The 16,099-nt window shown below is 48.4% G+C and overlaps 1 protein-coding gene across 3 annotated transcripts in view; it reads left to right on the top strand.

Annotated features, from left to right (window-relative positions):
• LOC116975609 (probable hydrolase PNKD) overlaps positions 1 to 15,193 on the top strand; it is a 44,047-nt gene extending 28,854 nt beyond the window's left edge. For 2 of the 3 annotated variants that reach the window (XM_033024916.1, XM_033024918.1), the window contains exons 3-10: positions 1,253 to 1,365; positions 3,360 to 3,418; positions 4,131 to 4,223; positions 7,639 to 7,802; positions 10,406 to 10,492; positions 13,753 to 13,868; positions 14,305 to 14,442; positions 15,095 to 15,193. In XM_033024916.1, the coding sequence (XP_032880807.1) occupies positions 1,253 to 1,365; positions 3,360 to 3,418; positions 4,131 to 4,223; positions 7,639 to 7,802; positions 10,406 to 10,492; positions 13,753 to 13,868; positions 14,305 to 14,442; positions 15,095 to 15,148 (824 nt within the window). In that variant the 3' untranslated portion in view covers positions 15,149 to 15,193. Of the gene's footprint in view, positions 1 to 1,252; positions 1,366 to 3,359; positions 3,419 to 4,130; positions 4,224 to 7,638; positions 7,803 to 10,405; positions 10,493 to 13,752; positions 13,869 to 14,304 lie in introns of all 3 variants that reach the window. The other variant, XM_033024917.1, reaches the window with a different exon arrangement.
• The last annotated feature ends 906 nt before the right edge of the window (positions 15,194 to 16,099 follow it).

Here is a 16,099-nt window from a genome sequence, read left to right on the forward strand (position 1 = left end):
TCTCTCTTAAATCCATCCAGTGACTTGGCCTCCACTGCCTTCTGTGGCAGGGAATTCCACAAATTCACAACTCTCTGGGTGAAATTTTTTTTCTTCTCACCTCAGTCTTAAATGACCTCCCCTTTATTCTAAGTGTGGCCCCTGGTTCTGTACACGCCCAACATTGGGAACATTTTTCCTGCATCTAGCTTGTCCAGTCCTTTTATAATTTAATACATTTCTATAAGATATCCCCTCATCCTTCTAAACTCCAGTCTTTTCAATCTTTCCTCATATGACAGTCCCGCCATCCCAGGGATCAATCTCGTGAACCTACGCTGTACTGCCTCAATCACAAGGATGTCCTTCCTCAAATTAGCAGACCAAAACTGTACACAATACTCCAGATGTGGTCTTTACCAGAGCCCTATACAACTGCAGAACTATACAACTTGTCCGTCTTTGGAGTGTGCAAGGCACGCGGGGGAACCCACATGGTCACAAGTAGAACATACAAGCCTGGGGCTCTGGTGCTGTGAGGCAGCAGCTCCACTGTGCCACCGTGCCGCCCTTAATGTCCTCAACCCCATTGCGGACATTGGACTTTTGTCTCTGGAACTGGTGCGCTACAATGCTGGGAACTATATTCTGCACTCTGTGTCTTCCCCTTTGCTCCACCTGCTGTACTTGAGTTTGGCTTGATTGTATTAATGTGTGACACTAGACAATAGGTGCAGGAGTAGGCCATTCAGCCCTTCGAGCCAGCACTGCCATTCAATGTGATCATGGCTGATCATCCACAATCAGTACCCCGTTCCTGCCTTCTCCCCATATCCCCTGACTCCGCTATCTTTAAGAGCCCTATCTAGCTCTCTTGAAACCATCTTGTGGCATGATGTTTAGTTTAGATACAGTGCGGAAACAGGCCCTTCGGCCCACCAGGTCCGCGCCGACTAGCGATCCCCGCACATCAACGCTATCCTACACCCACTAGGCACAATTTTTACATTTACCAAGCCAATTAAACTACAAACTTGTTTGTTTTTGTGGTGTGGGAGGAACTTGGAGAAAACCCATGCAGCTCATGGGGAGAATGTACAAACTCCGTACAGACAGCACCCGTAGTCGGGATCGAACCCGGGTCTCCGGCACTGCATTCGCTGTAAGGCAGCAACTCTACGAAGCGTTTGACTGTACCTCGGTACATGTGACAACAACAAGCCTGAACTTTCTTCCCCTGTGTACCCATCCCTTCATTTTTTTTAACATGCAGGTTTGAAAATCCTTCCAGTCCCGATTCTGTCTGACAATTACAGCTACCTGATCATAGATGTGGCCTCAAGCCTTGCTGTCGCCATTGACCCTGCAGATCCAGAAGTCATCCAGGTGAGCAAATGTGCGTCTGTCTGGGTGTTTAGTTTGGTACAGAGACACAGCACGGAAACAGCCCCTTCAGCCCACCAAGTCCAGTCTGAAGAAGGGTCTCTTACCGAAACCTCACCCATTCCTTCTCTCCAGGGATGCTGCCTGTCCCGCTGAGTTACTCCAGCTTCTTGTGTCTAGCTTCAGTTTGAACCAGCGTCTGCAGTTCCTTCTTGCGCAAGTCAAGATTCAAGAGAGTTTATTGTCATGGGTCCCAGATAGGACAATGAAATTCTTGCTTTGCTTCAGCACAACAGGATATTCTAGCCACGAATACAGACCGACCGTCAGTTTAGTTCATTGTCGCGTGTACCGAGGTACAGTGAAAAGCGAGCTAACCAGTCAGTAGAAAGACAATACATGATTACAGTCGAGTCCATAGACAATAGGTGCAGGAGTGTCAGCACCGCCTTCGAGCCAGCACCGCCATTCAATGTGATCATGGCTGATCATCCCCAATCAGTACCCCGTTCCTGCCTTCTCCCCATATCCCCTGACTCCGCTATCTTTAAGAGCCCTATCTAGCTCTCTCTTGAAAGCATCCAGAGAACCTGCCTCCACTGCCCTCTGAGGCAGTGAATTCCACACTCACCACTCTCTGTGAGAAAAAGTGTTTCCTCGTCTCCGTTCTAAATGGCTTACTCCTTATTCTTAAACTGTGGCCCCTGGTTCTGGACTCCCCCAACATCGGGAACATGTTTCCTGCCTCTAGCGTGTCCAAGCCCTTAATGATCTTGTATGTTTCAATGAGATCCCCTCTCACTCTTCTAAACTCCAGAGTGTACAAGCCCAGCCGTTCCATTCTCTCAGCATATGACAGTCCCGCCATCCCGGGAATTAACCTTGTGAACCTACGCTGCACTCCCCCAATAGCAAGAATGTCCTTCCTCAAATTTGGAGACCAAAACTGCACACAATACTCCAGGTGTGGTCTCACTAGGGCCCTGTACAACTGCAGAAGGATCTCTTTGCTCCTATACTCAACTCCTCTTGTTATGAAGGCCAAAACATGCCATTCGCTTTCTTCACTGCCTGCTGTACCTGTAAAGTGCTCAGAACTTTAACTCCGCCTCACATTCCCAATCTGATCCTTCTAAATTCCAGAGTACACAAGCCCAGCCGCACCTGTCTTATCAACATATGACAGACCCACCATCCCGGGAATTAACCTGGTGAACCTACGCTGCACTCGCTCAATAGCAAGTCATTTACAGCGTACAGACACATGATAAAGGAAATGATGTAATAGTGCAAGGTAAATTCTGATTAAAGATAGTCCGAGGGCCTCCAGTGAGGTGGGATGGTTCAGTTGCATTCACGCTAGTTCTACACACTAGGGAAATCAAGTAACCTACAAGCCCGCACGTGTTGGGGGCGTGGGCAGAAACCTACGCGGTCACGGGGAGAACCTGCAAACTTCACACAGACAGCACCCAGGCCGGGATCGAACCCGGGTCTCTAGCGCTGTGAGGCAGCGGCCTCATCAGCTGCACCCTGTGCGCCCGTGTGGATTTAACACGGCTGTTCCCTTACCGCAGGTGATCTACCATGTCTTTGGCAGACAGAGTGCAAGTGTCTGGCCAAATGATCGGCTCGTCTACGTGTGTGCGTGTGTGTCCTTTTCTGTATTAGGTCCGCGCCGACCAGCGATCCCCGCACACTAACACTACCCTACACACACACTAGGGACAATTTTACATTTACACCAAGCCAATTAACCTACAAACCTGCACGTCTTTGGAGTGTGGGAGGAAACCGAAGATCTCGGAGAAAACCCACGCAGGTCACGGGGAGAACGTGCAAACTCCGCACAGACAGCACCCGTAGTCGGGATCGAACCCGGGTCTCCGGCGCTGCATTCGCTGTGAGGCAGCAACACTACCGCTGCGCCACCGTGACTGCCCTTAAACAGCATCTGTAGTTCCTTGTCTATGTTATTCTTCCTCCATGTTTTTCAGTCATGTCTCGAGGAAGAGGGAGCATCTTTGGCAGCAATTCTCACAACGCACAAGCACTGGTGAGTAGTGAGGAGCTTCCGCTTCTTTTAGTTTATATTTGTCTGTCTCATTCTCTACTCTCTCGGAAGAGAAGGGGGGAGGGAAGATGGAGAGAAGAGAGAGAGAAAAAGAAGAAAAGGAGCAGAGAAAAAAGGAGAGAAAAAGGAGGAGAGAAGAAAGGAGAGGACAAAAAGGGAGAGAAAACAGGGGAGACGAAAAGAATAGCAAAAAAGAAAGAGAGAAAAGACAAAGTAGAAAAAAGAAGGAGAAAAAGAGAAAGAAAGCGAGAGCAAAGACACGTCTAGAGAAAAACCAGAGAGAAACAAGAAAGAGAAAAAACGAAGAGAGAAAAAAGGAGAGAACAAATGGGAAGGGAGAAAAAGGGAGAGCAGGAGGGAATAAAAGAGAGGTAGAGAGAAAACGGGCGAGAGAAAAAAGGGGGCGAGCAACACGTGTAGAGAGCGAGAGGCGAGCTAAACGCAAAGTAAAAGAGTTCGACGTCCTTTCCCTCCATCGCTCTCTAAGCTTTCTTTCTCCTCTCTCCTCTTTCTCTCTCTCTCCTCTCTCTCCACTTTCTCCTCTCTCTCTCTACTCTCTCTACTCTCTCTCCTCTCTCCCCTCCCCTTTTCCTGTTGGATAAAGTGAACCCAGTGGTGCTGTTTTGTGAACATCACGAGGAACTTTCTTATTTTTCTCTTTTTTTTAATCTGTTTTTTCTTTAATACTTTGCAGGGATCATAGTGGTGGAAACAAAGTACTGAAGAAAATCCACAAAACCTGCAGAATTTATGGTTCCACCACAGATAACATCCCTGCCCTCACAGAGTAAGTGTGGGAGATGGAACGTCCTGTGGAATGGAAGGGGGAGGTTAGCTTAAGGCAGGGGTCAGCTTAGGGGCCAGGACCCATGTTTGTGAACGGATGGTGGGCCAAATCTCAATGTCAATTTGTCATTGTGAATTTTATTCCTCACAAACACCCGAAGGTGCAGTGAAATGAATTATCGCCATAGTTAATAAATTGAGGTCATAATAATACATAATAACTAAATTAGTATTTAGTAATAATACATACTGATAATACATAAATTAGTAATAATACATACTAATAATACATAGTTTTCACTTAGAAACATAGTAAATAGGTGCAGGAGTAGGCCATTCGGCCCTTCGAGCCTGCACCGCCATTCAATATGATCATGGCTGATCATCCAACTCAGTATCCTGTACCTGCCTCCTCTCCATGCCCCCTGATCCCTTTAGCCACATCTAACTCCCTCTTAAATATAGCCAATGAACTGTGGCCTCAACTACCTTCTGTGGCAGAGAATTCCACAGATTCACCACTCTCTGTGTGAAAAATGTTTTTCTCATTTCGGTCCTAAAAGACTTCCCCCTTATCCTTAAACTGTGACCCCCTTGTTCTGGACTTCCCCAACATCGGGAACAATCTTCCTGCATCTAGCCTGTCCAACCCCTTAAGAGTTTTGTAAGTTTCTATAAGATCCCCCCTGGGAACAGCAGAAAACTAATTGAAAATGAACATCAAGGCAAATTCCTTGTATGTGTATACTTGGCCAATAAACTTAAACTTAAAAACAACGTAATCTCCAAACTAAACTAAACTAGCCTCAGTGTCTCTTCCTCCCCCTCCCCCTCCCCCTCCCCCCAGCCCCCCTGCCTTGCTGCCTCATTAAGCTTGGTTGAATTGAATGCAGGGAAGCGGGCAGCATCTGGCTTTAATTACATTCCTCCGAGCCAGCAGCCTGCAGTGAACAGCTAGTAAAAGCTGGAGCCCTGCGAGACCATGGGTCACACTGTGCAGCAAGAGATGCTGTTGGCTTAGCAAACCCCGAGTGGGGCCCAGAGAGAGTGGGAGCAAGACTGCTAACCAGCGACGGCTGGCCAAAGACGTCCTCTTTCATAATCGGCAGCCGGCAGTTGCTGCTTTCGTCTGCAACTTCCCCCGACCTCTTGAATTTGCTTGCAGATGGCAGAATTTGGTTGAGGGCTGCACTGTGGCGTAGCGGTAGAGCCAGAGACTCGGTGGGCCGAAGGGCCTGTTTCCATCACTAAACTTAACTAATCTAAACCTTGTCATACTTTTACTTATAATCAATGCAACAACAAAAAAATCAATTTGAAAGGCCTTGGTTCTGGAAAATGGATCACTTCAAACATTAAGGATCTTTTCACACAGAGAGTGGTGAATCTGTGGAATTCTCTGCCACAGAAGGTAGTTGAGGCCACAGTTCATTGGCTATATTTAAGAGGGAGTTAGATGTGGCCCTTGTGGTTAAAGGGATCAGGGGGTATGGAGAGAAGGCAGGTACAGGATACTGAGTTGGATGATCAGCCATGATCATATTGAATGGCAGTGCAGGCTTGAAGGGCCGAATGGCCTACTCCTGCACCTATTATCTATGTTTCTATGTTTCACCAGGGCGGAAATGTCAAAGTCTAGTGCAGGGGTGGGCAACCTTGTTCTTCATAGACGTAGACAGACATAGAAAATAGGTGCAGGAGGAGGCCATTCGGCCCTTCGAGCCAGCACCGCCATTCATTGTGATCATGGCTGATCGTCCCCAATCAATAACCCGTGCCTGCCTTCTCCCCATATCCCTTGACTCCACTAGCCCCTAGAGCTCTATCTAACTCTCTTAAATCCATCCAGTGATTTGGCCTCCACTGCCCTCTGTGGCAGGGAATTCCACAAATTCACAACTCTCTGGGTGAAAATGTTTTTTTTCACCTCAGTCTTAAATGACCTCCCCTTTATTCTAAGACTGTGGCCCCTTGTTCTGGACTCGTCCAACATTGGGAACATTTTTCCTGCATCTAGCTTGTCCAGTCCTTTTATAATTTGAATACAAGCCTAGTCTTTGCAATCTTTCCTCATATTTCTTTCATCTCTCTCCCTCTCCCTCTCCCTCTCCCCCTTTTATGCCCATTTCTGAAGTTTCTCCTAACTGGAGATGGCAATGATTGGAGGGGGGGGCAGGGGTGAGTTTAGTCGGATAGTCTGCGACTAAACCGTATCCCTCACCTGGTATGCCAGGTGAGGAGGGGGCTGTGAACCAAAAAATAAGACCTGTCAAAGAGCGGATGAGCTCCTAGCGAGCCGATGGCCATCCACACTTCAGTAGAAGTTGCGATCACTGTTGTACGTAGCATTGTAAGGAATGATGATAAAGCGCGCGCGCACACACACACACACACACACACACACACACACACACACACACACATACACACACACCAGCAAACTCCTAGACTTCCAGCGGCGGAAGTCCGCAGGAACTGGAGGACAGAGATGTGTGGTGCGTCCGTCACCGTTCCCGTCGGGAACCAGCAACACTGCGTCGCTAATGTTCTCAACGATACAAAGGACATTTATTGTCACGTACACCAATTGGTGTGTAATATGAGTTGCTATTGCAGCACACCAATTAAAATAAAACACAACATTAAAGAATTTAACATTAAACATAACATCCCCCCACAAAGGTTCCCACTGTGAGGGAAGGCAGTAAAGTCCTGTCCTCTTCCTCTATGTTCACCCGTAGTCGGGGCCTATTCGAGGCCTCCGCAGTCGCCGCGACGGCGGCCCGATGTTTCAGACCCTCTCACCGGATGATGGAGCTCCGGCGTCGGAGGAAGACTCAGCGGCTTGGATTGTCTGGAACGGCCGCGGCTCCCGAAGTCCACACGCTGCGCTGGTCGGAGCTCCGACTCTGGCGATCTCGGCGAAAGATCCCAGGCTCCGCGGTTTTCAAAGTCAGCGCCGCCCGCGGCTGGACGCTCCGCAAGCACAGCTCCGCGATGTAGGAGTCTGTGGGCTCAACACTCCGAAGCTTACCGCACGGCAACCCGGGTAAGGCATCGCCCGCTCCGCGATGCTGCTTCAGCACTGTGCCGCCTCCGGCAGGAAACGCTGCTCTAGCCCAGTTGGTACGCTGCGAGGAAGGGGTGAAGATGCGGCTCGGAGGAAAGACTCATCTCCGACTAGGTAGGGACTGAGAAATACAGTTTGCCCCACCCCCTCCCAGCCCCCACATAAAAAGACTAGAAGACCTCCAAAACAAAACTTTCAACACACTAAACATTTTTTTAAAAGGGTGAAAGGACGAACAGCTGCAGGCTGGGCAGCTATACTCGACGGCGCCCCACATTGTTTGTGATGATGAATGAATGAGTTTGTTGCCGTGGCCCGCGTTGAGTAATGGTGGTTTTCTCCTCAGCCCCATTATGGACAAGGAGACGATTGAAGTGGGCAACCTGCGGTTTCAGGCTCTCTTCACGCCCGGCCACACCGTGGGTCACATGATCTACGTCCTGGACGGGGAGCCGTACAACAGTCCCGCCTGCCTCTTCTCCGGAGATCTGGTCTTCCTCTCCGGCTGTGGTGAGTGCTGTAGTGCCACAATGTCAGGAAACGGGCCCTTCTTGCCCACACCGACAATAGACAATAGGTGCAGGACTGGGCCTCCACAGACAGCTGTGGAGGCCAAGTCATTGGGTGTTTTTATAAATAGACAATAGACAACAGGTGCAGGAGTAGGCCCTTCGAGCCAGCACCGCCATTCAATGTGATCATGGCTGATCATCCCCAATCAGTTCCCCGTTCCTGCCTTCTCCACATATCCCCTGACTCCGCTATCTTTAAGAGCCCTATCTAGCTCTCTCTTGAAAGCATCCAGAGAACCGGCCTCCACCACCCTCTGAGGCAGAGAATTCCACAGACTCACAAATCTCTGTGGAAGACATGTCCCAGCTGCACTAGTCTCACCTCCCTGTGTTTGGTCCATATCCCTTGGTCCAACCTGTCCTATCCATGTACCTGTCGAACTGCTTCTGAAATGTTGGGACAGTCCCAGCCTCAACTACCTCCTCTGGCAGCTCGTTCCATACACCCACCACCCTCTGTGTGAAAAAGTTACCTCTCAGATTCCTATTAAATCTTTCACCCTTCACCTTGAAGCTATGTCCTCTGGTCCTCAATTCCCCCACTCTGGGCAAGAGACTCTGTGCATCTAGCCACGTGATTTTATACACTCTCCTCTCCGACGTGCCTTGAGAACCGCCGTGACGATTGCTTGTCTGGGAATTCCGTTCCCGACCACTGCTGTACAGTGGCGCAGCTGCTTCATCGCGCCAGAGACCTTGGTTCGATCCTGACCTCTGGTGCGATTTGTGAGTTTGTACCATTTCCCTGTGACCGCGTGGGCTTCCACTGAAGAAGGGTCTCGACCCGAAACGTCACCCATTCCTTCTCCCCAGAGATGCTGCCTGTCTCGCTGAGTTACTCCAGCATTTTGTGTCTATAACAAGGCACATGGATAGAAATTTACAGAAAAGAAATGGGCCAAACGCAGGCAGGCGGGATAGGCGGCAGGTAGGTGATGGTGGGACAAATTGGTTGGCATGGGTAAGATGGGCCGAAGGGCCTGTTCCTATGCTGCGTGCCTAAAAAGCACAAAGTGCTGGAGGAACTCAGTGGGTCAGGCTGGTTAGTCATTATGTGTAGGAAGGAAGTGCAGATGCTGGTTTAAACCGAATATAGACACAAAAGCTGTCTTAAGGGGTTGGACAGGTTTGATGCAGGAAGATTTTCCCGATGTTGGGGAAGTCCAGAACAAGGGGTCACAGTTTAAGGATAAAGGGGAAATCTTTTAGGACCGAGATGAGAAAATCATTTTTCACACAGAGAGTGGTGAATCTGTGGAATTCTCTGCCACAGAAGGTAGTTGAGGCCAGTTCATTGGCTATATTTAAGAGGGAGTTAGATGTGGCCCTTGTGGCTAAAGGGATCAGGGGGTATGGAGAGAAGGCAGGTACAGGATACTGAGTTGGATGATCAGCCATGATCATATTGAATGGCGGTGCAGGCTCGAAGGGCCGAATGGCCTACTCCTGCACCTATTTTCTATGTTTCTAATTCAGCGGGACAGGCAGCATCTCTGGAGTGTAGGAATGGGTGCGTTTCGGGTCGAGACCCTTCTTCAGACTAGTTAGGGAAAAGGGAAATGAGAGATGTCTCAACCAGAAATGTCGCCTATTTCCTTCCCTCCATAGATGCTGCCTCACCCGCTGAGTTTCTCCAGCAATTTTGTCTACCTTTGATTTTCCAGCATCTGCAGTTCCTTTTTTTAAAATTTTTTTTAAAAATTATTTTTATTAGAAGTACGGTAAATTACAATAACACACAACACATATATCTTAATACATTTTTTGTACCGCTTCATTTTTTTTTTAAAGCTTTAAGAAAGTTCCTTTTTAATCAGGCCATTGTTAGCTGTTTGTTGGGTGAGAACATGAAGCTAGTGCGACTGGGGGGGGAGGGGGTGCGGGTGGGACGGAGAGAGAGGGAATGCAGGGGTTACTTGCAGTTAGAGAAGTCAATGTTCATACCGCTGGGGGGTAAGCTAAGGTAGACACAAAATGCTGGAGTAACTCAGCGGGTCAAGCAACATCTCTGGAGAGAAGGAATGGGCGACGTTTTGGGTCGTGACCCTTCTTCAGACTGATGTCAGGGGAGGGGGCGGGACAGATGGAATGTAGTCGGAGACAGTAAGACTGGTGGGAGAGGGAAAGCAAGGGCTATTTGAAGTTAGAGAAGTCAATGTTCATACCGCTGGGGTGTATAATACTACCCAAGCGAAATATGAGATGCCTGTTCCTCCAATTTGCGCTGGGCCTCACTCTGTCATTGAAGGAGGCCCAGGACAGAAAGGTCCGTGTGGGAATGGGAGGGGGAGTTAAAGTGTTTGGCAACCGGGAGATCAGGTAGGTCCAGGCGGACTGAGCGGTGGCGTTCAGCGAAACGATCGCCCAGTCTGCTGACTGGATAGCACGTAACACTGTAACTCAGTACATGCAACAGTAAACTGCTGTGAAGAGAGCGCATGGATTTCCCACTGAGACGTACCCTTGTGCCTACAGTGCGCCATGTTCTCCAACGTCACTAGTCTCTTGGTTTTGTGTCCCCCCCCCCCCCCACCCCCTCAGGTCGGATCTTCGAAGGCAGCGCGTCGCTGATGCTGTCGTCGCTGGATGTCGTGGGCACCTTGGGGGACGAGACATTGCTCTGGCCAGGTAAAAGAGGGGCGAGTGTGATAATAATAATAATAAATTTTATTTAATGGGCGCCTTTCATACAAAATCTCAAGGACACCTTACATAGTAATCGGAATAAAAACATATAATCGGAGTAAAACAAGTAATTAAAGACATCACAATGACACAAATTAAAAACAGAATTCAATCCAAAAACAGAAAATCAAAAACACAGTGTGAAGAGAGAGCAGCGGCAACCAAATCGTGCCAGCGTCCACTCTCTCTTCACGGCAGCCATCTTGGACACAGACCTACAAGACTACAGTTAGACAAAAAAAATCATCCCCCCACAGTGGATAGCACTGTGGAGGAAGGCACAATGTCCAGTCCCCACCCCATGTTCACCCCAAAGTCAGGCCTATTGGGGCCACCGCAGTTGCCTCTACGGAGGCCCGATGTCCCTGGCCGTTCTCACCGGGTGGTCTTGCCCCGGCGTCGGGAGAGTCCTTTCGGCGGCTGGGCCACCTGGAACGGCCGCTTCTTGGTTGGAGCCCGCGGCTGCCGAAGCCGACAAGGCCGCGTCGGTTTGGCGCTCCTAGGCTCCAGATGAAAAAGTCGGCGCCCGCTCTCCTCACTGCCGCCTTGCCGCATCTACGCACGCCGTCTCTCCGCACGCCGCCTCTCCGCTCCGCAAACCCGCAGCCCGGAGATGTTGCTCACGGCAGTCCAGCTCGCCAGAGCTCCAGCGCGGCGACCCAGGCAAGGCATCGCCCGCTCCGCTCCAGCGCTCCAGCGCTCCAATGCAGTGCCGCCACGCAGGCCGAGGTGCTGGGTGGTTCCCGCCAAGAAACGGCGCTCCAAGCCCGCTGGTAGGCCACGACGACGGGTCGACGGGCAGCCCGGAAAAAAGGCTGCCACACCGACCAGGTAGGGACCTATAAATAAAGTAACACCTACCCCCCCACATTAAAAGACCATATCCCCTACAAACAAAAAAACAGGACTCACTAAAAACTAAAAAAAAAACGAATTTAAGACGGACGGCTGCTGCTAGCAGCCGTTCACCAAGATGGCTCCTCCTCCATGGTCTGTGTGACATCGCCCTACAGTCTTACATTAGCAATGTTACAAAATTTTGAGATTTAAAAAATCAAGTCTGCAATTTATCCCATTTATCAGATAAAGCATAAAAAGAAGTTTAATTTGACACCTAATTCACTTTCATATCTTCAGTATTAAAAAAGTTATGGCCATTTTCATACTCGGAAATTGGCATCTTGTTCCCTATTGATTTTTCATTGACTTAACACAAAAGCTGTGATCGAGAACATTTAAAAGCCGATAACTTTCTTAAAATTTAAAAGAACTGAAAGAAATTTTCAGTTATTGTAGATTGAAGCATTCTGAAACAAATATGAAACAATCTTACTTAGATGACTTGAAATTAAAGCATATAGTTAGTTAGTTAGTTAGTTACCTAATTGTAGCTAATTACAAAATTCAATTACTAGATCTAACCATCTATCCATTTCTTAAGAATAGATTAACATTTTTAAATAGCCTAAGTGCCCCAATAACATTCACACAAGAATTCACAATATAACATAATTTTTAAATCTCATTGTCATGGGTTTATAGGCCAAATGGAAGGAATTTAATGTTTAATACCTGTAAATTAATGGCCATTTAAATCAGCTTGCGAGTGGGATTTTCTGGAAGGGGACCATTTAGAACGTTCAGATGCGGTGAATTTAGTTCCTATATCGGCAGCAAATACACTGTCGGTTCTTCGGGGGGAAAAATCACCGTTTCGCAACTTAAAATGTGAATTAAATACATCTTAAGAAACACTTTTATACATAAAAATAAACTACTTTATTTTACCTGTCCCCTACATAAAATCCGTCCCCGTTGTCGGCGTTGACGGCTTCAGAAGCTGATTTTAAAATCATTCCAGCGATTAACTTGTCGGGTGAATTAAAAAAAAAAACACGACAGAACGGCCGTAGGAACAATTCTTTAGCAACATCTTGCACTCCAACAAAATATAATTCAGGACCAGGTTGGGAAAAAAAACCTTTTTAACCCCCCCCCCAAACGCGCCAAAATCGCACACACGGCCAGTGGCAGAATTGCAGCGCCACTGAAGGTAAGTTTTGTAACATACCTACTTACATTACATAAAAACCCAAGACACACACTTAACACAGTTTACATAAACATCCATCAGAGTGGATCTCCAACATCTCCTCACTGTGATGGAAGGCAAAGTCTTATCTCTTCTCTTTGTTCTTCTCCCGCGGTCCAGCAGACCAACTGCAGGTTCTTGACTCGCCCAACATTGGGAACATGTTTCCTGCATCTAGCCTGTCCAGTCCTTTGATAATTTTATATGTTTCAATAAGATCAGGTGATAGGGCGGCAACGGTGGGCGCAGTGGTAGAATCGCTGCCTCACAGTGCCAGGAGACCCGGGTTCGATCCTGACTACGGGTGCTGTCTCTACGAAGTTTGCACGTTCCCCCCGTAGCCTGGGTGGGTTTTCTCCGCGATCTTCGGTTTCCTCCCACACTCCAAAGGCGCATAGGTTTGTAGGTTAATTGGCTTGGGCCTGCTTCTGCGCTGTAAACTGGTCTTATCTTATCTTAAACTTATCTTATCGAAATATGCAAGATCATTAAGAGTTTGGACATGCTAGAGGCAGGAAACATGTTCCCGATGTTGGGGGAATCCAGAACCAAGGTCCACAGTTTAAGAATAAGGGGTAAGCCATTTAGAACGGAGACGAGGAAACACTTCTTCACACAGAGAGTGGTGAGTCTGTGGAATTCTCTGCCTCAGAGGGCGGTGGAGGCCGGTTCTCTGGATACTTTCAAGAGAGAGTTAGATAGGGCTCTTCTTCTTCTTCTTCTTGCGTATGGCGTGCACAGCCTAAAGTTGTAGGTCAACTTGCTCTATTTTATCTTTGTGCACGTCGGGTTGAAACAGGGTGGACCACGTGAAGATTGCAGTCTCCCACCCCATAGGGCTCTTAAAGACAGCGGAGCCAGGGGATATGGGGAGAAGGCAGGAACGGGTTACTGATTGGGGATGATCAGCCATGATCATATTGAATGGCGGTGCTGGCTCGAAGGGCCGAATGGCCTCTACTCCTGCACCTATTGTCTATTGTAACTCTGTATCTGTAAACTAAAGAATGGTGGAGCAGTCACAATGGGCTGCGTGGCCTTATTCTGGTCCTGTAATTTGAAGTTGAAGGGTGCTTTGACCGTGCGTGTGCGTGTGTGATTTGTCCCGCAGGACACGAGTATGCCCAGGATAATCTGATGTTTGCAGCTTCCGTGGAACCGAACAACTCTGCCATCTTCACAAAGCTGGAATGGGTTCTGCAGCAGAGGCACCTGAACCAATGCACGGTGAGTACGACTCTGCCTCCCTGTGTGTGTGTGTGTGTGTGTGTGTGTGTGTGTGTGTGTGGTCGTCTTCCTGTCGCAAAGATGGCGTGTGGTCTGCTCACCTCCGCCGCTCGGGGCGTGGAGAATTGAGACCAGAAATCACATGTTTAGTTTTTTTTACACAGAGAGTGGTCAATCTGTGGAATTCTCTGCCACAGAAAGTAGTTGAGGCCACAGTTCATTGGCTATATTTAAGAGGGAGTTAGATGTGGCCCTTGTGGCTAAAGGGATCAGGGGGTATGGAGAGAAGGCAGGTGCAGGATACTGAGTTGGATGATCAGCCATGATCATATTGAATGGCGGTGCAGGCTCGATGGGCCGAATGGCCTACTCCTGCACCTATTTTCTATGTTTCTATGTTTGTTGTCTCTAAGCCCCGGCCTGTCGTTTATTCCAGTGCCCATCGACGATCGGCGAGGAGAAAGAATACAACCCGTTCCTGCGGACCCACTCCACCATCCTGCACGACGCTCTCGGGGTGGAGCGGGAGCCCAGCGAAGACTTGACGCTCTTCAGGTCACGCGTTCTGCAAGAGGTCCGGAAGCGTAAAGAGATTTTCAATTGTAGATAGCGTTCCAAACCTTCCCGGAGAAACGGGCTCTTCTCTGCCTTCCCTCCACCTCTCCTGCCCTCGTTACACCCCCCCCCCCCCCCCCCCATACACTTGCCCTCCCTCCCTCTGTACACGAGATGTTCATCAGGCCATAAGTTCTCGGAACAGAATTAGGCCATTCAGCCCATCAAGTCTACTCCGCCATTCAATCGTGGCTGATCTATCCATCTCTCTCCCTCCTGACCCCATTCTCCTGCCTTCTCCCCATAACCCCCTGGTACCCGCACTAATCCAGAAACGTAATTAGTTTTGCAACATGCAACCGATCGGTGGGGTGGGGGGGGGGGACGTGAGGGGAAGAACATTCCGGTACTTTTGCATGGAAACTTCAAGACATTCTATCTTTTCACAATGTTGGCACTGGCGTTTGTTTGAATGGGAAATCTTTTTGCAGCTGTATAGTTCCCCCGAGTGGAAATATTCCAACAGATCTTGGTACTGTAATGACTGAAAAATGTGTGTTTGGAAACCGAGTGCGCCTGAATAAGATATGGACCTTACGAGTTGCTGCTCAATGTATTTTTCACAAAACCTCGTGGGCCGCGTGTGTAAGATGCTCTCCCTTTATTTATAGATCATGAAAAACAAACATATCTGCGTGAAGTCACGAGGAATATATTGTAAATGATGCTGTTACCACTAAAAGTTCAAATACAAGAAGCGCACCAATGTTCATGGAGTTGTCGTTTGCTTTGAAGATGAATAATATTAACATGAGCACGCCACAATTAACACAAACACTGTACCTCGGTACACATGACAATAAACTGAATTACAGGACCAGAATAAGGCCATTCGGCCCATTGTGGCTACTCCACCGTTCTTTAGTTTAGAGATACAGAGAATCAATAGACAACAGGTGTAGGAGTAGGCCATTCAACCCTTCGAGCTAGCACCACCATTCAATGTGATCATGGCTGATCATCCACAATCAGTACCCCGTTCCTGCCTTCTCCCCATAATCCCCTGACTCTGCTATCTTTAAGAGCCCTATCTAGCTCTCTCTTGAAAGTATCCAGAGAACTGGCCTCCACTGTGAATTCCACAGGCTCACAGTGTTTCCTCATCTCCGTTCTAAATGGCTTACCCCTTATTCTTAAATTGTGGCCCCTGGTTCTGGACTCCCCCAACATCGGGAACATGTTTCCTGCCTCTAGCGTGTCCAAACCCTAAATAATCTTATATGTTTCAATAAGATCCCCTCTCATTCTTCTAAACTCCAGAGTGTACAAGCCCAGCTGCTCCATTCTCTCAGCAAATGACAGGCCCGCCATCCCGGGAATTAACCTGGTGAACCTACGCTGTACTCCCTCAATAGCAAGAATTTCCTTCCTCAAATTAGGGGACCAAAACTGCACACAATACTCCAGGTGTGGTCTCATTAGGACCCTCTACAACTGCAGAAGGACCTCTTTGCACCTATACTCAACTCCTCTTGTTATGAAGGCCAACATGCCATTCGCTTTCTTCACTGCCTGCTGTACCTGCATACTTACTTTAATTGACTGATGAACAAGGACCCCCAGATCCCGTTGTACTTCCCCTTTTCCCAACTTGACACCATTTAGATAATAATCTT

Source organism: Amblyraja radiata, chromosome 7 (genome assembly GCF_010909765.2).
Source record: "Amblyraja radiata isolate CabotCenter1 chromosome 7, sAmbRad1.1.pri, whole genome shotgun sequence".
In the NCBI taxonomy this organism is placed as follows: Eukaryota; Metazoa; Chordata; class Chondrichthyes; order Rajiformes; family Rajidae; genus Amblyraja; species Amblyraja radiata.